Below are 24,715 nucleotides of genomic sequence, written 5' to 3'. Positions count from 1 at the left end.
TTGATAATTAAAAGTAATCCCATTTAAATACCCCAACACACTGTAGGCAAGGCTGATAGTGTTTGATCTGCTCCGCATCTTTCATCGTTGATCAGTAACACCAATAATATTCTCACCCTTGAATCACTCCCTATTAAAACATCTTTTTTTTTCTTTTCACTGCTGCATTGTATCTTTTATCATTTCTGTTATTTTTTACCCCCCTGTGCTTTATATGTATGCTCCAGCCGAACACATGTATTTCTGTAACGTCCAACTTGTTTTGGAGATTTATATTGTTCTTTTCATCACTTGCGAAATTCACTGTTAGATTAGAACTCTCATTCCAGATTCAATTTTGAAATGAAGGAAGCAGGAAAGAAAGCCTCAGCTAATGCTTAATCTTCATTTCCTACCAAAATATTTGGGGATTAGTTCCATAGAAGGCGTCCTTTAAATATTGAATCCCTTTTATAATCAACCAGTGTTCATAGAAAACCTAAAAGGAGTAGAATTTCAGCTTGAATAGTGAGATGTAATTAACTTTACCAACCAACATTTGAAGTCATTTTCTCTTGATATTTGAAATTATTTAAATGTTAATTTTTACTGTTCCAGTGTTAATTTGTAGTATTTTAAACAGTAGTATTTTGTTTGATAGATTGGTTGTCCAGTTTTCTAGACCAAAGGGCAAGTCTGATAAATATGTAAATGTTAATGTACACCAGTCTATGGAGCTTGATAGCAGGCCACGGAAACCATCATTGGAGAAACAGTGCATCACTGTTTCTTCATCATCTCCCATTCAAAATGCTGGAATTCCCTATTGAACTCCATTGTAGGAGCAGTTAATGAGAGAGGCCACAGTGTTCAGCAGTAATTGTTTTTTTCCTGGTGTTACCTGCGTTCTGAAGGCCTATTTTTCAAGGTCCAACAAATTACAAAATAGTTGTATATTTGTGATGAGTTAGTCAGTTACAATGGTGTTCATGCATCTTTAAGGAAAAATGACGGGTTTTATTTTGCTCTTTTTTTTTTACTGTCATCCCTTCAAATTGAAAGGAAATGGATTCTGAAATTGAAATGTGCAATACAAGGTAATTTCTGCCATAATGTGCTGATATTAAAGTATTACCAGAAATACTTTTAAAGTGGCGTGTGACTGTACTTTCTGATCCACAATATGCACTAAAGAGTGAATATATTATCCCTCCACAATGTGTTGTTCTGCAAGTGTGTCAACAACATCTTGATTTCATGATTTGTAACTACAATTTGTAAATCTACAATTTGTAGATCAATATTCCCATTAAAAGTAAGTTTTACAAGTGGAGGATAATAGATAATGTTGTTCACTTTCATGGAGGCATTTTAAGAGCTGGCAATATGTATTACACTGGAAGCCAGTTGATTTTGATTTTAAGGGTGTATTTTGTGATGTGGATTGATGTGGATTTTCCAGAAACTCAAATCAAATTTTATTTATTTATTTACCTCTTAGTCATCAAATTGTCTAGCACATGGGGCCTTTGGCTCATCATGTCCATGCCACCCTTTCTATCCATCGACTCTAATCCCATTTGCCTGTTTTTAAGCCTTGCCTATCTAAACATAATAAATGACTCCTCCATCCGTCTGACATCATTCATTTATCAATTATTTTCTGCTTTAATAAAACAACTTTCCCCTCAAATTCCCTTTAAAACTTCTTTCTCTCACCTTAAGCCTATGTCCTTTTGCTTTGATATCCCTTTTAATTTTCTCCATCATGAACAGTCATTCTGACTACATTTTCTACAATTACCGGCCAAAACCCACTCCTTCATCATCACTGTCTCTATGGTGTAGGACCTCCTTCAAACTTGATCAAGCTTTAGTTAACTTGTTATTTCCGGTAATTTTTTCAATGTCCCTTCAGTCTGCTTTGTGCGTGTGAAGACCATTGAAAGGTCTTGCCGTGTTATAAGTTGCTATATAAAGTGCATGTATTGTGTGCCCACTCCTCACTTTGTTTCCTATATCTTGAAGGGGGGTGAGAAACGATGGTGCTAATTTTGGCAAACAGCAGTGAGAAAATGCACTTGATGATGATATCCAGAGGGTTGATCGTTTTTCATTTTAGTGTTTGTTGGCACAAGCTTAGTCTTTTTGGGTTTAAGTTTGAACTTGGTGCCTCCTGCAGGGGATCTGTGTTACCCAGTGACCGGACAAACATAGAGAGGGCTTATCAACCAACTGGAAAAAGTCTCGAAGCAAAAAGTAAATAACTTGGAACACAAATTACATTCAATCATTGTCCAGATGCTGAAATAAAGACTGGGATTTTCACATTGGAGAAACTTGGAAATAATACACAAACCTTTAAACTGCATTATTTTAATTAAATTCGGAACGTTGCTTACAATTGTTTTTAATTCATTCTCTTTCATTCTCATTATGGAGGTCAACCTTGCTAAAGGGTCCACAGGTAATTTGGCATGGATGGGCATAAACTGAACCAGTTTTCTATTTGTTCTTTCTGGCTATTTTAGTCATCCCATTTTGGGTGTACGTGTATGTACATTGTGAAGGAACAGTATATTAGACAGAACTCAGAATCAGACTGTACAAAACATACTTGGCTAATAAAGTACTATGATGATTATGATTAATCTCCATTACCTTTCCAGCATACGAGGACCTCTTGGGTCAACCCCAAATAATGCATTGGCTGAACAATGTAGCTAATTATCAAATCTGCGGTCTATTTGGCTGACATGCTGCTGCAATGAGCGATCTATCCACAACATTGTAGAATATCTCAGTTGCTTTTCGAGTTGTTGCTAAAGCAGATGTTTCTTGCTAATTTATTCTTGTATTCTTGTATTTGTATTCAAATTTTATTGTCGTTGCCTCACTTTGAGACAACGAAATGAATTTCCCGTACAGCAGTATCGTTAAAAAAAAAAATCACAAGAAAAATAATAAAAATAAATAATAAATAAATAATAAAACATATTAAAAAAAATAAAATTGAAATTGAATTAATTTTTTTTTAACAAAAGCACAAACACAAAAAGTCCACAACACAACATAACATAAATGGCACCCAGGTGAGGACGGCACCATAGTCCAGCCAGCCTCCCCTCCGTGTCCATCCATAGTCGGGGCCTTCCGAGCACCTGCAGTCGCCGCCCCGGGTGGCCCGATGTTCAGGCCCTCACGCCGGGCTGGTGGAACGCCGACGCCGAACCCCGATGGTGAGCAGCCTCCTCCTCAGCGGCCCGGACCTTCTGATCAGCCGCCTCCCGCTGCCGGAGTCCGCAGCTCCTGAGTCCGCTGGCCGAGCCGGGCAGAGTCGCAGGACCCCGCGTTGTAATCAGCGCCGCCCGCGTTGGGAGCTCTGCAAACCGCAGCTCCAGGATGTCGGTGCAGCAAGTCCAGCACTCCGGGCTCCAGACGGCGACCCCCGGTAAGGCATCGCCAGCCCCGCGATGTTCCAGCGCTGTCCCGCCGCTGCTGGAGCTCCAGTCGATCCAGGCAGGAAAGGCCGCGCCAATCCAGGTAGGTAGGCCGCTGTGGGGGGGGGAGGACGCGACTCGAATAATAGTCGCGTCCTCACCAGGAAGCGGCTGAAGGACGGTAACCCCCGCACCGTGCCCTCTTCCCCCACATAAAAACACAAAAAATACACTTTTAACATAACAAAATAAACAAAAAAACAAAAAGATACCGGGCTGTAGGTGGAGGCTGCTGGCACCAGCACCACCGGAAGTACAATGTGATATAAATCATGAATTAGATGCCAAGGAGCATTCAGTAGTTTGTGACGGTGTACAAATGCATTGGTCCATTATTTTTGCGTCCCGTGTACATAAGGATGAGTGGTATTTTAAGGTGATGCCTCCATTTAAGTTATGAAAATAACATTGAGAACGAGAGAAATTTCCTCCTTTATAGTCTATCACTCTCCTTTCTCTTGTCATTTAAAAAAAAAAAATAATGACCTTATGTGCATGGCATTGAACAACATGCTTCTATTACTATGATAACCTTTTGTGCATGGCATGGAACTACATCACTGTGATATGTTTTGTTTTTGGTCAGGCACCTTTAAATGATCCGAATGCATGTGCGTCATTTATGGGACTGAAACCTTCAACAAACAAAATGCATCTAGTCCGAGCAATATTGGAATCCATAGCCTTCAGGTGTGTGAAAAAGAAGCCAATGCAATGTGTTTATTGAACCCTGTGAAGCATGGTGCTTTTCTGCTCTTATTATTTATCCCTATATGTAACAGCAAATCTTATAAAATATGTTAAAAAATTGTATATATCGAACTGACTTTAGATCTATATTTACTTGCCTTACCTTATGAATCAAACATTTGTTTCCCCATACTATAAGATATTTTCATAGAATCATACAACGTGGAAAGGGGGCCTTTTAGTCATACTTGCCCTCGCCGACCACCATGCCCCATCTACACTAGTCCCACCTGCCTATGTTTTGTCCATGTCCCTCCAGAACTATCTTATCCAGGTACCTGTCTAAACATTTCTTATACATTATGATAGTTTCTGCCTCAAGTACCTCCTCTGGCAGCTTGTTCCATACACCTGCCACCATTTGTGTGTTAAAAAAAAAGAACAAGTTACCCCTCAGATTCATGTTATATCTTTCCCCCTTCCTTCATCTTAAACCCATGTCCTCTGGTTGTCGATTTCCCTTCTCTGGGCAAAAGACTGTGCTTTTACTCGATCTATTCCTCTCATGATTTTCTACACCTTTATAAGATCACCCTCATCCTCCTGTGCTCCAAGGAATAAAGCCATGGTCTGCTCAACCTCTCCCTTTAGTTCAGGCCCTCGAGCCCTGGCAACATTCTTATAAATCCTCTCTGCACCCTTTCCAGCTTGACAAGATCTTTCCTATAACATGGTGACCAAAACTGAGCACAATACTCTAAATGTACCCTCACCGACGTCTCGTACAACAACAAGATGACTTCCCAACTCCTATACTCAATACTCTGACGAAGGCCAATGTTCTTTTGGATCAATGTTCCATGGATTAAAGTAATTTTATGGGAGGGTCAAAGGGGCAGGAAAGAAATTCGCCACTCACAATAGATCAGAGCGGTCAGGAAATCTTCACTTGAGGTGGTGATTAGGGCAGAAAATTCTAAGACTTGAATATGTAACATTGAAGAGCCATAACTAACAAGGCCATGGATCTAATACATTCATAGTTAAACATCATGGAAACACATCTTTCAGTCCAACTCGACCTTGCCAAGCAAGATGCTGTTCTATGCTAATTCAATTTGCCTATGTTTGGCCATATTCCTCTAAAATGTTTTTACCCTTTATACCTGTTCAAGTGCCTTTAATGGTACCCACTTCTGGTGAGCTTTTTCCCTTTACCCACTACTGTCTTTGTGAGGAACTCTCGGATTCCCCCGGGAATGGCTTTTATGTGTACCAATAAAATTGTTGCAAATTTCCAAATTGTCTTCACTTAAGAGTTCAGATATACCCTGCCATTCAAGGGAACAGGAAGCACAATACATATTGGTTGTGGAAAATAAGCAGCATGCAGTACATTCAAACTTTGTGTGGAGAACATCTGTGGAGAAAACTGATTGCCTTCAGTTACAGATACACTGATTGTCTTAAAGAAATGCAAGCTTAAAACCCCCATACTTGGCCAGATTATTTTTAGTCCATGGTCAATGTATCGCTGAGCCATTGTAATAATGTAAACTGGCTTTCTAGAACATTAGACAACGAGGAAGGCTTGGCTGTCCATTAGAGATGTGCATATAGCCACAGCTCGCTGAACAATGATTGTTACGGTGCATTCCTTGGAGATAACTCCCATGGTTTTCAAATAACAAACTGACAATAAATTACAACCACTAATCATGTGAGCACGTTGTGGGAATATTAAATGTTCTTCATTTAACGTAATGCCTTCTGAGGCTTGTAGAACATACTTTACTGGAGGGTAGAACTATGACAAAGTTTAGCCGGTGTTGCTGAAGCTACTTTACAGTTGGTACAACTCCATTAATTCCTTCCACATAAATACCAAGGGAAGCTTGCAAATTGCAAGAGTGGAAATGTTTTTCTCCATTGCAGGTTATTTGCTACAGTTTTGGTTGCTGATGGTTTTGCAGTTGAATCAGGCCTGTGGAACTCATAGTTTTCTGTATCCTTTTCTTCCTTTTAAACGTTTCCTGACCTGTAGTAATCTGCTTACTGAATCTAACAGTGTTCCTTGGGTCCCCATCATGAAGACTGGCTGCTTTGTAATCTCAGTTGTAGAAATATAAACCAAAACCATTTTCTGAATTACCAAACAAATTGTAGCTGCACCCCAATTGATGGTGTATGACAACTATAAACGAGCCACTGCAACTTTCTGACAAGCAAGGAGTTTGAATTTACTGCATGTTGCTTATATTCCACAACCAATATGTATCGTGCTTCCTGTTCCCTTGAATGGCAGGGCATATCTGAACTCTTAAGTGAAGAAAATTTGGAAATTTGCAACAATTTTATTGGTACATCAAAGTGTGATTTAACATTTTCTTTCCCAGCTTTCTGTATTTGGTGACATTTTCTACTTGATTTTTTTTGTACAGGAACAAACAACTATATGATACAATGCTGAGAGATATCCGCATTCCAATAACAAGTATCAGGTATGATCCATTTGAATTTCAGAGCGCTGGTTTTATTTAATTTTGCCCAATCAATATTCTGCATTCTATGATTAATTTGCTAAAATGGCCAAAACGAATGAGGAAAATTTACAGCTTTTACTTTAACTAGAAGTCATTCAGATCTATTTAGCATTCAAAGTTTTTCGTGACTATTGGTACAATTTGTTTGGGTTTTTTTGTTGTTGTTGCTGATTTACCTTTTTGTTTTCATATTTCCAGAGCAGATGGTGGTATATCCAACAACTATTTTGTCATGCAACTCACCACCGATCTGATTATGTGTGAAATTGAGAAGCCTAGCTGGGTGGATATGTCCTGTCGTGGGGCAGCGTTTCTCGCGGGTCTTGCAATTGGTATGCCAAAAATCCTTAACTTTGATCTGTTACTTTATATAAAATTATTTTTGGAAATCAAACTTACTTATCGCATGGTTCAATGTTGAGTGCTTGTGCCAAAAAAGTTTAAGTGATGTTGTAGTCCTGATAATGCTGTTAAAACTTGACATTCTCTTTCATAGTGTGTACACTTGTTGGAATTGAGTGTGCCTTGTGTATTGTCTTTGGTGCATTGTTGTACTGGCCAATGTTGTATAGTTAACAGTTGATTATCATCAATAAAGGGGCTTCTATGTGTTTTCAACAGCAATGCAGCTGGTAGAGCTACCAGCTCACAATACCAGAAACTCCGGTTCAATCCTGACCTGTGTGGTGTTTGCACGTTCTCCCTGTGACCACATGGGTTTCTTCCGGGTGCTCCGGATTCCCCTCGCGTCCCAAAGACGTGCAGATTTATAGGTTAATTGGCCTCTGTAAATTGCGCGTGTAGGGGTGGGAACGTGAAATAACGTAGAGCTAGTGTGAACGGGTGATCGATGGTCGGTGTGGGTTCAGTGCGCTGAAGGGCCTTTTCTGTGCTGTATCTTTCAATCAATCAATCAAAGGGTGTTCCGTTGTTGTCTCCACGTTTGTTATTTGCATTTGCAACCAGCAACATTAAAGAATCTACATATATCTTAACCCCCTTTATAATTAGACAGAACTTAAACAAAAATGAAATAAAAACCTGCAGTTGTTAGAATTCTGAAAAAAGGACTGGAAATCGCAGACTATGTAGAATCTCCAGCCCATGACTTTTCACCAAAATTAGAGGGCTGGTGTGGATCAGGGCGCATATGGATCTTGCTATTCTGATGCAAAAGCTTGTACAACATTGACGCGATTTTGATTTCATTTATTTTTATAGCTTAGAGATTTTATTAATATTGTTTCACGCTGTTGCAGGATACTGGGAAAGCCAAGAAGATTTGGTGAAGATGAAAACTGTGGAAAAGATCTTCAGACCACAAGCTGTGCTGCATAACTTTAAACCCACATTAGAGAACTGGGAATTGGCTGTGAAACGATCCATGCACTGGTACAATAAAACAAAACAGGAGTGAATTTTTACTTGAATAAAAGGTAGCACTGAACGAGCTTACTAACGTAAAGGTTCCAAGTACAAACCGTTTCCCTAGACAAGGTTTGCATCAAGAAATCTAAAGGGGGGAAATATGGAATTTCTGTAAATTCCGCATTCAATTTTGTTGTAGAAATTGCTGTGGAAAAGCTTGCCAATGTAAAACCAATTGTGCCTGCAACAATAGGCAAAAATATTGAAATTCATGTTTCGTTATTTATTCCCAGTGCCATCTGTCATTGTGTCGAAATGACTCATTCAAAATTGTGAAATGCAGGGCTAAATTGGTGAAAACTATGGGATTGTGGGGGCTGGATTGTGGATCTTTTTCATGTTGGGACCATTTGGTGGAGGTCTGGTGTTTTGCCTTTTCTACATGTCAGCTCCACTTAATTGTAATCTCTGTTATGGAACAAATATCAAAACTATTAGGAGATTTTTAACTTACCTCTTTGGGCCTGAAGCTAACATTGCATTTCTAATTCCAATGATGTCTGTCTGATTACAACATTGATTGCACTTCACTAATGTAAAGCATTTGGGACTCGGCAAGATTCTAGAGATAGAAAAACAATTTGTTTTGGACAACAAATCACAATCCATTTGCAGGAAAGGTCTAAGTGCTGAGTATTTTAATATAACAATATCTTTGTGAATCTCATCCAAATGATCTAATTTACCTTACATAAGTTTACAGATTACCAACATGTGCCTTATTAAACGTTTCACTATAAGTGAAGTAGTTCTGCCAAATGTTTTGTCAAACGGCAGAACAACTTAGATTAAGCTGATTAATTATCAAAGCGTAATGTCTTGCCATAAAACTATTTGGAAAAGAGTAAAGAAACCTAATTTCAATTTTACATTATTATATTGTATGTTTTGAAGAAAAAATCATGTTTGGAAAAGATATGAGATTTTGAACTGGTTAAGTCATTTTCAAATCAGTTGAACTCCAGTAATGTAATAGACGGGCATGTAAAGGGCCTGTCCCACGAGCATGCGACTGCATGCGGCAAGCGCGACCAAACCGGAAGCGGGGTCCGCGCGGAGGTCGAGTGCTCCCGTACAAGTTGACATGAAGTTTGCGCTAGGCGTACGCCGACAAGACGCGTACGGCGTTGAGACGCTGCACATGCCTGTCGAGACGGTGCGTACGGCCTCAATGCGGCTGCGGGCTGGCAGGCCGTTGCCACGTGGAATTGTTGGACAGTCAGTTTCTAGGAGCCCCGCGCGATGTCGGGACCAGCTCCGCACAACTCCATACAGCTCCAGTGATCGAAGTGGGACCGACCCCGTGAGGCTGTACGGCTCAAGCGACCACGTTAGGTCGCGCTTGCCGCATGCAATCGCATGCTCTTGGGACAGGCCCTTAATGGTAATGTTCTGACAGTACTCAATTTTATGGATTAATTATTGGAGTTATGAAACTTATTTGAAGTAGTGACTTAATTATCCACACTTGTTCCTGATACACTAACTGAAAACTAACTGTTAGTCAGTTTGTGGCAAGTGATCAACAGAAGATGACTTTCAGTTCTATAGCATCAAATCATTTTGTGAAAATTTTTTTTTGCCATTCCTCCACTTGCACCCCGTATAACATTCTAGCTGCATGCAGCAGCATTATAATACTGTGTAGGAAGGAACTGCAGATGCTGGTTTAAACTGAAGATAGACACAAAAAGCTGCAGTAACTCAGCAGGACAGGCAGCTTCTCTGGAGAGAAGGAATGGGTGACGTTTCGGGTCGAGACCCTTCCTCAGACTTTCAGACTAAAGAAGGGTCTCGACCTGAAACGTCACCCATTCCTTCTCTACAGAGATGCTGCCTGTCCCGCTGAGTTACTCCAGCTTTTTGTGTCTATCTTTAGTATTATAATACTGTTGTTCCTTCAAAGGTTATGACTTGAACTTCTCAAATTCCTATTGATTGGCAATTTATCCTCCCCTTGGATGACACTTTGTAAACTAATTCCAACTTAAACTGAAGTTCAGTGGACTCCTGTGGGCCACTCATGTGCAACTATTTGAACACAGTTCAAAGCATCAACCCAGTTGCCTCTGTGGCAGAAATGTATTTTTGCTCTTGGGCCACACTGGACCATACCTTTAAGAAATATTAAATAATTTGCAGATGCCTCAAATGATCAAATAAGACATGTTTATCGGAGTCGTTGTGCTATTGTAAGATTAAATGGCTCTAACCTCAACTGTTATTTTCTTTCTTTAATGCTAGTTAGTTTCAAGAATGTGATATGTCTATATGAACCTTTGAGATGATGCTACCCACTGTTACAATCATAATGTTGCTGTTCAAATAAATAAGATTAAAACAAAACACTCATCGTGCAAGCAGTAGGAGTAAAGAAAATACTTAAATTTGTATTGCTTTTTTCTGACTTCCATTTGTCCCCAAACTTTTTAAGGCCATTATAATTTGTAAATGTAGTCAGTTTTGCAATATAAAACATGTTAATTAGTTTTCAAAATCTGAATTCCACCTTATAGCAAACTGATCTAGCGCCCAGATTTGTCTTTTAATTCTGGTCTCCTTCATCTGTTGAATTGGTGTTTCATACACTGCAGATAACCAAAGTACCTTGGTAAAACACAAGCCTCAGCCTCCCAGGGGAATTGCTCCAGTTGTTGATTTTTCTCTTTTTACAGAGGACTATGGCTGTGTTTGTAAATCACCCCAACCCCAGGTCATCACTGCTGATGATTGTACAATGTTCACTTCAATTTGTAACACTGCAGCCAATGCAACTGAGTGGACAGCATGGAGTAAAACCTAGGCAACACTCACATACAGGCTGAGAGATGACAAATAACTTTAATGCTGGGCAAGTGCCAGCAATGATCAACTCCTATGAGAGGGCCGAACCACTACCACTGCTGTTTGCTGACGTTAGCTTTGAGTCCTCCACCTTCAACATCCTCGGAGTCGCTCGTGACCTGAAACAGCGGGACAAGGTAAATAAATACTATGGCTACAAGGGTAGGTCAGAGGTTGAGCATCCAGCAGCAATGGACTTGTCACCTGAAATTTCAAAGCCTTTCCAGTAAATAAAAGTCAGGAGCAGCGTGGCATACTTCCCGCTTGTCTGCACGAGTGCAGCTCCTACAACACTCAGCTAGCCTGTTTGACTCGCACTCTGATCCACCCTAACGACATTCCTTCCATCAACAGTGCAATGTGGCTGCAGGTCCTCCATCTACAAACTGCACAGCATTTTCTTCCTCGGGCAACTCGCCAGCACTTCTCCAACCCATGATCTCTTTCACCACAAAGGACATGAGGAGCAGGCGCTTTGGACTACCACTACCTGCGTGTTTCTCTTAATTCGCACATCATCCTTACTTGAAAATAAGAGTACAGAGAAGATTTATGAGGATATTAGCAGGACTCGAGAGCCTTAGCTATCGGGAAAGGTTGAGCAGTCTTGGACTCTATTCCTTAAGAGCACAGGAGGATGAGGGGTGATCGTTTAGAGATGTACAAGATTGAGCGGAATAGATCAGGTAGATGGAGAGAGTCTCTTGCCCAGAGTAGGGGAATCAAAAACCACAGGATGGAGGTTTAAGGTGATGGGGGAAAGATTTAATAGGAACCTGAGGGGTAACTTTTTTCAGATGTGGTTACAGGAACAAACTGCTGGAGGAGATTGTCGAGGCAGTACTATTGCGATGTTTAAGAAACATTTAGCCAGGGAGGGAGTGGACAGGTTTAGAGGGATATGGGTCAAACACAGGCAGGCGGGAATAGTGTAGATGGGACATGTTGATCAGTGTGGACAGGCTGGGCTGAAAGGTCTGTTTCCATGCTGTAAGTCTTTATGACTATATTACTGGTGTCTTGTCTATCCAAATCCTAGAGCTCTTTACCCAGTTGCACTATATGAATACTTTTAACTGAAGTTCCAGGATAATGTGCTGTACTTTGGCAGTGCTGCTCAGATCCTGAACAATGAATAGATTTTACAAAAGTAACATGATGGACTGCAATTCTTGTAACATGGTGGACTGCAGGTCCTGTTCCACTAAGATTCACACTTGTTTGCCTTGTGCATAAAGAACTCAAGAGTTATGAATCACAAATGTAATGGAAAATTTACAGCTGAGCCAAAGTGAAGGAAGGTAGACAAAAGTGCTGGAGAAACTCAACGGGTGCAGCAGCATCTATGGAGTGAAGGAAATAGGCAACGTTTCGGGCCAAAACCCTTAAGTGATGAAGGAAGAGCATAAGTAAGAAGAGATAAAGATGGAGTACTCCAGTAGGGAATTTAGAAAATAATTTTTCACTTAATGATAAGAATTTAAAACCCAAGCAATTGAAACAAATAGTATGGACGGACATAAGTACAATCTGGACAAATTTGTGATGGAGAAGGCAATATTGATAGATTTAAATATGGAAAAATGGGAGGGGGTTTGAATGGAAAATGAATGCTGATGTGGTCTGTTTAATCCAGGGATCTTTTCTGTGCCGTTTCATCACTACCATTTGCCATTATCGAAATACAGGAAATAATTCAAAAACATTTCAGAACAGATATGTTGGCAGATGAAGTCCATTATTGATCAGTACAAGATGATTCATTTGAGCCGAAAAATTTCCTAGCGAAATGGGATGTCGCAGTAGTTACATGGATCATTAAAAGTGGCAATGTAGGGTAAAACGTTATTAAAAAGTTTCATTGCCATTCTTTGCTGGAAGGATAGAGCTGAAAAAGATAAATTATACTAAACCTCTCGAGAGCTTTGACTAAATCGTCCATGCAGAGTTCTTGCTTCAATGCTATTAAAATAATTGAGGCACTTGCGAACTGAAAATAATTTACTAGTACATTTTGGAACCAGGAGGAATGCTCAAAATGAGACTGAAGAGTGGCCTGAAGAAACTGCTACAAGATTGTTGTGTGAGATGATAGGGTGAAATGAGAACCAGGAAGCATTGATGCAAAGAGAAATGGGATTAACATTTCACATCTATGATGTAGACTTCAGATGAGTAAATATATGCTCTAATAAGTTACAAAAATCATAGATGTGCTTAAAGCCTCCTCAAAGAGATGCAACATCCCACTGACTCCTGGCACCTGTGGAGTGGAATTAAAAGAATGGAATTAAACCTCAAAGCCATGCATGAGAGTTCACAGACCTATGTAAGTGGAAGAAGGTGTATCACCTCAGAAACTACCCGCACATCATCCATCTTCAGCTCCATCTACGGAAGAGTCCTTGATTCCTACTTTAACCTCATTAGTATTTCAGAATTTATAAATCCTAGCATAAGTTGTAGAGTCTGAGAATGGTACAGCACAGGACGAGGACATTCAGCCCATCATACCTATGCCAGCTGTCTGAACAGACATCTCACCATTTCCAATCCCCATTGCTCCATATCCTTACAAGCTTTTTTCACCATGTTTTTATTGAATTTGTCCTTGGAAACCACAATGGAACTTGGCTTCAACACTTCAGGCAGTGATTCCACATTCCCAACACACTATAAAAGAATGTTTTTTTCTCGTCACTCTTAATTTTCCTCTATATACCTTTGGCCTCGAGTCCTTGACCTCTCCACCAATGAAAACAGCCTCCACTTTGTCCATACCCACCATCATTTTATATACTATCAAATCTTACTCCTGCCTCCTCTGAAGAAAACAATACCAGCCTTTTCAATCCACCACTGCAACCATTGTTTCTCAATGTAGGAAGCATTCTCTGAAATTATTTTCTGAACCGATTCTACTGCCTTTATTACCTTCCTGTAATGAGGTGGCCTGGATTGAACACAATAGATCACATGGGATTCATGGAGAGCTAGCCAACTGGATAGAAAATTGGCTTCATGGAAGGAAGCAGAGGGTGATGGTGGAAGGTTGTTTTTTGGACTGGAGGCCTGTGACTTGTGGTGTGCCGCAAAGTTTGGTGCTATTTGTCATACATCTAAATGTTTTAGATATGAACGTACAAGGCATGATTAGCAAATTTGTAGATAGTGAAGATGGTTGTCAAAAATTGCAGCAGGATTTTGATCGGCTGGGCAGGTGGGCTGAGGAATAGTTATTGGAGTTTAATACAGAGAATGCAAGGTTTTACATTTTGTGAAGTCAAACCAGAGCAGGATCTACACAGTGAAGTGCATGGTACTGGGGAGTGTTGTAGAACAGAGGGATCTAAGAGGATAAGTACATAGTTCCTTGAAAATAACATCATAAGTAAGGGTGGTCAAGAAGGCTTTTGGCTAATTGGCCTTCATCAGTATTGAGTATAACAGTTGGGAGGACATGTTACAGTTGTACAAGACATTGGTGAGGCCACATTTAGAGTTGAGTTTTGGTCACCCTGTTACAGGACAGATGGTAAGATGGTAAGCTGGAAAGGGTACAGAAAAAATTTACGAGGATGTTGCCAGGGCTCGAGGGCCTGAGCTATAGGATGAGATTGAGCAGGCAAGGTCTTTATTTCTTGGAGTGCAGGAGTTAAAGGTGATCTTATAGAGGTGTACATAATCATGAGAGGAATAGATAGGTTAATGTACAGAGTATTTTGCCCAGTTGAGGGGAATCAAGAACCAAGGGACATAGGTATAAGTTGAGGGGGAAAATATTTAAACATGAACCTGAGCGGCAACCTTTTTACACAAAGGGTTGTAGATATATGGAACAAGCTGCTGGAGGAGGTATTTGAGGCAGGTACTATCACAATGTTTAAGAAACATTTAGGCAGGTCCATGGATAGGATAGGTTTGGAGGTATATGGGCCAAATCATGGGCTAATGGCCATCTTCCAGTTGAGGTTGGACCAGTGTTTAATGAAAGTTCAGCTTGACTTCCTTGTTTTTATACTTTTACCTCAATTGATATTACCATCTAATCTCCCACTTTTATAAAAAGCATAACATGCCAGTGATCCTCAAGAACGTCATAATTGTTAGCCATCGTGAAGTCTATTTGTTGTAACTACACTCATTGCCAGGGTGTTCCCTGAAACATACAGCAGATTCCATACATCAAGAAATCCAATAGATCTGATTTTCACCCTGCATTAACTCCAATAGAAATCTAAGAAGTGATATCAAGTATAACAGGCGGCCTGCTTTAACCTCACTAACGCCTTTGGTTCAATAGAGGGGAACTATGACACTCCATCTCAAACTTGGCTGCTCATAGAAATTCATCTCCATGTTAATCCTACATTCAAACTGTTACTCCACAACAGCTAATTTCAGTGCAGGCTGATGCTAAACATGATGCTGTTTCATTGCCCTGATGGTTTTTTTCAATCGCTTTCAGCTTGGTTGTGAACCCACCTCCAACTAACTTCCTGTCAAAGTGAAGCTAACTTACAGGACAAATGGGAAAACATGCACCTCATGACATCTCCACAGCAAATCAATGGTCACCGTGGATACAGCACGGTGGCGCAGTGGTAGTGTTGCTGTCTTACAGCACCAGAGACCCAGATTCAATCCTGAGTACGGGTGCTGTCTGTATGGAGTTTGCATGTTCTCCCTGTGACTGCATGGGCTTTCTCCGGGTGCTCTGGTTTCCTCCCACATTCCAAAGAATGTTTGTAGGTTGATTAGTTTCTGTAAATTGTCCCGAGTGTTTAGAGTGTTTAAATAAGGGTGGATTACAGAATTGAAAATAACTGGGAAGGAGGACAAAAGTAAATGCAAGTGATTGATTATTGCTAAGGGAATGTTTGCAAGTGATTGGTTATCGATAAGGGAATGTCTGCAATTGATTGAGAATGGAAACACACCGGGGGTGGGGCAAAAAGAGTTAAACATGCCATAAAAAGGGGGCGGCTCTTGGTTTGGAGTCTCAAGTGATCTACTCTTTGAATGATCCAGCCTCGATTTGCAAATAAAGGCTTGAACGTCTTGAAGAATTCTCCATGTTGCCCGAGTTCATTTTGAGTATCAGTAACCACGATAAAATTGGCGCAGCGAGCAGGGTCGGAAAGAGGCCCGTTCAATAAAAGACGCTTCCCAGCCTCTCAGTGGCTCCCAGGGACAACAGGACAAGAGTGGCCACCCGCAAAAACATAGGCGGTTTTCCGCTTCATTTGGACTGATAACCTGTTGTAAACGGAAAGCCACTGGGGACACTGAAGCGTCTAGGCGGTCAGAGGGGTTCTCCAAACCAAAGAATCTGTTACTAAATTATTCTAAGAGGAGAACCGGAAGATTACTCGAGAAGGCTGCGCAGTAGGGTAAGTAGAATATAATAATCTAAGAAAGTAGATTTTGTGTGATAAGAATGAGACCTTGTGGATACCACCCTTAGAAGAGAAAGGGGTCTGAATGGACAAGGCATTCTGTGGCTACCATCCTTAAGAAGAATATGGGGTCTGAATAGGCAGGATAATAATTCTGTGGCTACCACCCTTGATGAATAAGGGACAGAACATGTAAAGTCAGGGAGAATAGGGACTAATTGGGTAAGATACAATTGCAAAATGTTAAGGGCCAAGGCAGAGAAGGAAAGTGCTGATAAGAATAGTTCCAAAAACAAGCAATTAGTAGTTAAGAACAAACCCGGTGCTGGTAATTTTTCTGGAGATCCCTTGTCTGACATGACAACCCTGTTTATAGAAGGAACAAATTTGGTGGGGAATGAGGAACAAAGTTGGGAATAGTGTTGACCACCTCCCCCATATAAGATCCCGTGGGCGGGGAGGGGGGAGGCTCTAGCACCTCTACAGGGAAGGGCACTCCCAAACGAAAATGATACTGATAACAACTTGGAGACTGAAAAGGCAGATGAGACAGAAGAAGGGAAAGCGCTGAGACAGAAGAAGAAGAAGTATTGAATTCAGCAGTGAGAGAGTTAAACAAGGCAATGCACCAGAGAGAAATAACAACAGACAAGATAAAGAAGAAAAAAGAGCACTAGACTTGAGGCTGCCCATGATCTTTAAATCCCAACCAACAGCCTGTACGTTCGTTTAAAACAAACTTGCCTTCAAACTTTGAATAACTTTTGGCACAGAGCAGTGAGCTCGCTTCTGAGGAGAAACAAAGAGGAGAAATGTGTGTCTTTGTTTGTGGGGATTGATGGGTGGCAAGATTTTGAATGACAGGGAGTCTGACTAATCACTATCTGGGTCAATGTCCAATCGCAGTGCCCAGGATCCTAACTGACAGGGAATTGGACCATCCCACTGTGAATTATGCCCACCCATTCATAGCAGATGTATCCATTTCAACTTAACTCTCTCATTTCAACAAGAAGACTTTTACAATTTAAAGACAATGATAACCACACTGCAGGCCCCAGTCCTCCCACTCCACCTGGCCACTATTAAGAGCAATGCCTATATGAGCGGCCCGCCAAAGCAGTCTTCAGGGTAATGCTGAGCTAAGAGTACTGCCCACATGGTAGCTTGTAAATTCTTTATTCTGGTCCCCACAGAACCAAAGATTCTAGTAAACCGAACGATCTTGTCAGACAAGGGAAGGTTTAGAAATTACAAAAGGAAGTCTTTGTATCTGGAAAAATAATTATGAAAACGAGAGGGGTGCGCTGTGGCGCTGTGACGCTTTGACGGGCTTCTGGCAGCACTGCTCTCGGATAAAATTTGTGTATGTGGGAAAGGAGGAAAGAGAATGTGAAATGTGTGGAATGTAGCTTACACTTTGAAGCTATGAACAGTGTCTAAGAGGGAGAGGGATATAAGAATGTCTAAATGTGTGTTTTGGATCGTGACTGTTCTTCAGTATGTGTTGAATTTATGAATAATGTGTGAGCGTATTAGGGTGCATCAAAGTATTAAGTTGCATGATTTCTTTGAAGTGACTGTTACTTGTTTGTGTGACCGGCTTTGGATGAATGCTGATTTAATCAAACACTTCAGATGAAACAGGATATCATTGAACGAGCTTGCTCTTTTACGTGATAAATCTTTGTAGAGTCTCATGTGTTTTAAGAGGTAGTGTGTGTCTCTTTAAGAAACTGCAAATGTATTAGGGCGGAGCAAATGCAAATGCATTTGTAATCTATGAAAATTAAATGTTCATTCTTTATTTTCTCTTAACTTTCAACAGAGGAGAGATTAAAAAACGTCAGTTGTTTTGTCTTATTGATGTATTAAGTTTCTTTTCTTTCTATTTCTTATCTTTTGAATTGAGTTCAAAAGGAGACGGATGCCACTGGCCATGTGGTAGATGAGATGGATAAGCTAATATATTAAAAAAAAGGGGAAAAGTGTTAGTTTGGGAAATTGTTATTAGTATGTATTTATACTAGGAATTTGAAATTGTGAAAGAGATGGATAGGAACAATTGAAAATAATTTAATTGCTATTGCATTGCTAGCTGGAACATGACCAGATTTTATGGCTTTTTCAGACAAGCTTTCTGGTTGGAAAAAGGTCAATCAGATAAGAGAGACTCGAAAGGGGAACTAACTGATAATGGGACAGCCATGAACTGGCATAGAAAAACAACATGGAACATTACCTAATTCCACTAATATTCTGCATTTGTGACTATTTTTGTATAAATGACCCAGAATTTTTATTAATTAAAGTGGTATTTTGGGGAACCAGAAGTATCATTGGATTCTTCTGGACTGTAACATCTCCGGCCGCTCCCGTTTGACGTAAAAAGTAAAAGCTTGTATGGTGTACTTCAATTTGTTGTATTTTGTCTGTTTTTTTAAGATGCAAACATTAACATTTAGCAAGCCAGCTGGGATTTCACTGGGACCATCAACCAACGACTGAGTAAGTGGCCGCAGGTTCACCGGCATCAGATAGGAGAGAAAAGTGCATGTCAGACCCTTTGAGACTGACCCCCAGAAGAAACTCCCGGGAACACTGAGGTCCTTCGTAGTAGGTTGATCTGGTTCCCTGCTGAAATTCTTAGAAACAGACAGTGCTAGGATAGTATAGTAACTACAGGAACGGGACGGAATAAGAGTAAGGACCATGACTGGACTGATTGATAAAGTGCACTGAACAAGATAATACAATGAGTAAGGTAACTGCAGTTAAACTACTCAGTAAAAAGTTCCCTGTATCTAAAGAGGACATTATAAAGCACTCTGAGAAATGGGAAAAAAGAACGGAAAAAAGCTGACGAAGTGGCCCAAGCAAGGCACTTTCGATATAAACATGTGCGATGAGATGGAAGTGTTAATTAAGAAATATAGGTCCAAAGATAAGTTGGAAACGCAAAAAAGAAGAGAGAAAAGGTGTTAGATGTACTTAAGCTGTTTAGAGTGGAAGGGAAAGTATACCAGGTGGTAGATATGACAAAGGAAGAGAGTGAGAGAACCGAAAAGCAGCATGAGAGCCAGAAACTCCAAGGGAAAAAGTCGATCTTATGTCCAAGGTTGAGAGATCCTGGGCAACCCCCTCCCTATCCAGGCCCGGATGGTACAAAGCAGCGTCCCTTAGTAAAGGGAATAGTGGAGATAGATCGAGAGGTTGCAAGCTGGGATGATGAGAAGGAAATAAGGGAATTAGAAGTGGATATCAGGAGGCTGCAGGACCTGAGGAACCAGAGGGATTTTGAGGCATCCTATTCAGCAGAAGGGGGGAGGGAGGAAAGTGATAGACGGGACTGGAAATTGATCGACAAATGGTCACTGAAAGGAGGGCAAGGCAGTGAGGAGGAAACAGAATCGGGAAGCGATAGGGGGGATGCAAGGGAAATAAGGGGTGAGGATTTAGTGGAAGATTTTAAAAGAAAGGTGAAGGAATCGCAAAGTAAGGCTAGAATATCTGAGAAGCAAGAAATAGAGTTTAGAATAAGAAAGAATGCACTCCAAGAAGAATTGGAATGGGAAGCCAGACAGGTAGAAGATGAGAAACAGGAATGGAGGGATAAAAAATATATCCCTTGGGGGACCCAGGACCTGGGAGAGCTAAAAATACCTTCCCCAATATTCATGATGGGGCAGGAAAATTGATTAGGGTCTTTGAGGAGGAGAACGTGGGACGGTTGTTGGCTATTGGAGATTTGAAGGCACTGTTGGTGAAAGTGATAGAAACCACTAAACTGACAGAACTCTTGAAGATGGCTGGTATAAAAAAATATGGTGAATGACGCAATGGTCAATGGCACGCCATTTGACCCAGTCAGGCTGAGGGTATGGCAGACCCTCAGACACTGTTACACACTTAAGGTGGACCCCGCATTAAAGGGGAGATCCACTGGAGGGGGAGGGGGGGGGGGGGGGGGGGGGGGGGGCAGAGGATCCAGCAGCCTATCTGGAGAACCAGCTGAAAAAGTGGAGACTAGTATATGGTCAGTGAGCAGTAAACGAGGTGGTGAGAGATTGGCCAGCGGTAGTCCCAAATCCACATGCACTGCTGACTGATGTTCCAACAGAGGCAGCTGATCAGCTGCTCCTGGAGGTACCGAGGTCTAAGCGGAAGCTCAGAGGGGATAGAGCCTTCTCTGTTGCTGCTCCGGCGCTATGGAACACTCTGCCGTTGCACATCAGACAGGCCCCCTCACTGTCCATCTTCAAAACCAGTATTAAAACACATTTATATTCCTTGGCTTTTGACCCCGCTTGAGACTTTGCTCCTGTTTTAGTGCTTTTAATGTTTTTCATTTTATTGTTTTTACTTTCTCTTCTAGTGTTTTTATTGTCCTGTAATAATTTTTTGTCCATGATTAGTCATGTACAGCACTTTGTGGCAACAGTGGTGGTTTTTAAAGTGCTCTATAAATAAGGTTATTATTATTACTTTTCAGTAGTAGGTCTTTGGTCGGTGTTTTTTAGTGTGCCCCTAGCAGAGTAATGTCAGTATGTGTTTGCTTTTACATATATGGGTACTCAATACGCCAACGCTAGGATGCCGCAGAGATTCAAACACTCGCCCCATGTCTTAAATCAGATATTAAGGGCAGATTTGGAAGGCATACCCTTAGAAAGTATATTGATACAATATGTGGATAATTTGTTGTGTGAGGAGCAATGTGAGCGAGACACTTTGACTCTCTTGGAAAGACTGGTGTGCGGAGGTCATAAAGCATCCAGGAAGAAGCTGCAGTTTTGTAAGCAGCAGGTAGAATATTGAGGACGGTTAATATCCAAAGGAGTAAAGGCTATGGCACCAGATCAAATTGAGGCAATAATTATAGCTCCCAAACCTCAGACAGTAGGACAGATGATGACGTTCTTGGGAATGGCAGCAGGATACAGTTCAGACTGGATTGGAGAGTATGCTGAAATTGTCACACCATTAAGGAAAATAATGAAGGAAGCAGGACAGACAAGCCTGAGAAATGTGTTGCAATGGAATGACGAGGTAGAAACGGCTTTTAACACTATTACGAAGCAGCCAGAACAGTGTCTGGATGCCGATCAACTGTTATTGCACCTCGGGTAAGTTTGGATCTGGAACCCACAGAGGGGGACATGATTGAAATGCAAGGTAAGGCAACCTTAGCAGAGCAAACAATGTGGAGACAAAGGGGAGGTAAGCAGAACTTGGAGGGCCTGTGGACTACTGAGGGGTTGTTGGTAGCACCCACACCATTGCTGACCATTCTTATTTCAGAAGTGCATGGGTAGACCATTGTACAAGGGGGGAAATAATAAGAAAGATAAAAAAGGATGGGTTTTGGTCACCCTATTTACAGGATTCAGTAGACCACATTTTGTCACAGTGTGAGGTATGTGCTCAAAGCAATTTTAGAAAGGGAATAACGACGCCTATAGGTCACATGCCTGCCCGAAAGGCCATTTAGGCACCTGATGATCGACTATGTGGATATGATAAAGACGGTAAGAGGGAAAAGATACATGCTAGTAGTAATCAATAGATTTAGCAGGTGTGTGGAGGCAGTACCTTCCAAAGATTGAGGTGCAGAGACTGTAGTAAAGTTTCTGACGAATGAAGTAATCCCAAGGTTTGGTATACCTACAGAAATTAGCTCCGACAACGGATCGGCTATTATCCAGAAAGTAGTCAAGCTGGTGCTGCAGGCCCTCAAGAGTGAAACAAAGAAAGGGTGTGTGTACCACCCTCGGTCACAGGGCATGGTGGAAAGAATTAATGGGACGTTGACGGCTAAGCTAAATAAGATGTGTGCATCTACAAAGTTGAATTGGATTGATGCCCTGCCATTGGCACTGATGAGCTGACACATACAAACTAATCGAATAACTCATTTGACATCACACGAGATGCTCACTGGGAGACCCATGCAGGCGCCAAAATGGGAAGGTCCCTACAAGTGGACCAAGTTTGGAGCAGTTAGAGGTAGAACTTAAGCAGTATATGCAACAGTTGACTATGATACACAAGTCTATTCATGCACAGGAAAAGCAAAAGATCCCGGAGGAAGGGCCCATTTAACCTGGAGACAAGGTTTGTGTCCGAGCCTTCCAAAGGAAGTGGAATGCGCAAAGAAGGGAAGGATGTTCATGGTGGCTAGGGCCTAGCCTTCTGATCTTCAGGTAGAAGGTCGATCCACATGGGACCATCTCAGTCATTGCACGAGGGCTGTCCTACAGTTATGGCTCAATAATAACCCTGAGGTAAGTGAACAGGAGGACAGGAGGGAAGAGCAAAGCTTTAACCAGATGGTAAGTGAGGTTTTTGGAGACACTCGTGGCTCTGAGGCTGTTGTAAATTAGGTCAGAAAAAGGGGGCGTGTGCATCCTGTTTGGGGAACACTGCTGCACCTTCATACCTAACAACACCACCCCGGAGGGGTTCTTCACTAAAGCAACGGATGTTGAAGAATCGGAGAAAAGAGCTTAAGCAGAATGCGGGTTTTTAACATAAATTATTTGATTGGCTGGACAATATGTTAGGAGGTTGGGGAGCATGGTTGGCTAAGTTGGGCGTGACTATTGGAGCTGCACTGCGGGTGGTTACTGCTGTGCCATGTTGTGCTTTACCCTGTATTAAGTTTCTCAAGATTCAAGAGAGTTTATTGTCATATGTCCCTGATAGGACAATGAAATTCTTGCTTTGTTTCAGCACAACAGAACATAGTAGGCATGACTACAGAACAGATCAGTGTGTCCATATACCATTATATAAATATATACACACACATGAATAAATAAAGTGATAAAGTGCAAATAAACAGATAATGGGATAATAATGTTCAGAGTTTTGTCCGAGCCAAGTTTAATAGCTTGATGGCTGTGGGGAATTAGCTATTCCTGAACCTGGTCGTTGCAGTCTTCAGGCTCCTGTACCTTCTACCTGAAGGTAGCAGGGAGATGAGTGTGTGGCCAGGATGGTGTGGGTTCTTTGATGATACTGCCAGCCTTTTTGAGGCAGCGACTGCGATAGATCCCCTCGATGGAAGGGAGGTCAGAGCCGATGATGCACTGGGCAGTGTTTACTATTTTTTGTAATCTTTTCCACTCCAGGGCGCTCAAGTTGCTGAACCAAGCCACGATGCAACCGGTCAGCATGCTCTCGACTGTGCACCTGTAGAAGTTAGAGTCCTCCTTGACAAACCGACTCTCCGTAATCTTCTCAGTAAGTAGAGGCGCTGAATAATAATTGCATCAGTGTTCTCGGACCTGGAAAGATCTTCAGAGATGTGCATGCCCGGGAATTTGCTCTTGACCCTTTCAACCATCGACCCGTTGCTATAAATGGGCCTGTGGGTCCCCATCCTACTCCTTCCAAAATCCACAATCAGTTCCTTGGTTTTACTGGTGTTGAGGGCCAGGTTATTGTGCTGGCACCATATGGACAGTCGCTCGATCTCTCTTCTATAGTCTGACTCGACCCCATCAGTGATATGTCCCACAACAGTGGTGTCGTCAGCGGACTTGATGGAGTTTGCACTATGACCGGCTATGCAGTCATGAGTATAGAGTGAGTACAGCAGGGGGCTGAGCACGCATCCTTGTGGTGCTCCCGTGCCGATTGTTATCGAGGCTGACACATTTCCACCAATACGAACAGACTGTGGTCTGTGAATGAGGAAGTCGAGGATCCAGTTGCAGAGGGATGCGCAGAGACCCAGTTCTGCGAGTTTGGTAACCAACTTGGAGGGGATGATTGTATTAAATGCCGAGATGTAATCAATGAATAACAGCCTGACATATGAGTTTTTGTTGTCTAAGTGGTCCAGAGCGGAGTGGAAAGCCAGCAAGATCGCATCCACTGTTGATCTGTTGTGGCAGTAAGCGAACTGCAGTGGGTCCAGGTTTTTGTCGAGATAGGAGTTGATTTGCACCATGATCAACCTCTTAAAGCACTTCATCACCACAGGCATTAGTGTCACTGGTCGATAGTCATTGAGGCACATCACCTTGATCTTCTTGGGCACCGGTATAATTGATGCCCTTTTAAAGCAGGAACCTCATGACCTCAGTGGTGACAGGTTGAAAATGTCCGTAAAAACTCCAGCCAGTTGGTCCGCACAGCTTTTTAGAACACGACCGAGTATACCATCAGGTCCAGGCGCTTTTCGAAGGTTCACCCCTCTGAAGGATTTCCTGACGTTAGCCTCTGTGACTGTGACTGAAATACCATCACAGCGAATGGGTGCTCGGGAAGGCACATCAGTATTCTTCCTATCAAAGCGGGCGTAAAACGCATTGAGCTCGTCAGG

The 24,715-nt window shown here is 41.7% G+C and overlaps 1 protein-coding gene across 1 annotated transcript in view; it reads left to right on the top strand.

Annotated features, from left to right (window-relative positions):
* The window catches only part of gk5 (glycerol kinase 5), a 71,706-nt gene extending 61,348 nt beyond the window's left edge, over positions 1-10,358 (top strand). The window contains exons 13-16 of the mRNA XM_055645669.1: positions 4,066-4,169; positions 6,611-6,670; positions 6,911-7,044; positions 7,972-10,358. Coding sequence (XP_055501644.1) covers positions 4,066-4,169; positions 6,611-6,670; positions 6,911-7,044; positions 7,972-8,129 — 456 coding nt within the window. The 3' untranslated portion in view covers positions 8,130-10,358. The remainder of the gene's footprint in view (positions 1-4,065; positions 4,170-6,610; positions 6,671-6,910; positions 7,045-7,971) is intronic.
* The last annotated feature ends 14,357 nt before the right edge of the window (positions 10,359-24,715 follow it).

Source organism: Leucoraja erinacea, chromosome 14 (assembly GCF_028641065.1).
Source record: "Leucoraja erinacea ecotype New England chromosome 14, Leri_hhj_1, whole genome shotgun sequence".
Classification (NCBI taxonomy): Eukaryota; Metazoa; Chordata; class Chondrichthyes; order Rajiformes; family Rajidae; genus Leucoraja; species Leucoraja erinaceus.
The sequence above is the reverse complement of the archived record's forward strand: the minus strand, read 5'-3'. Positions and strand labels throughout refer to the sequence as shown.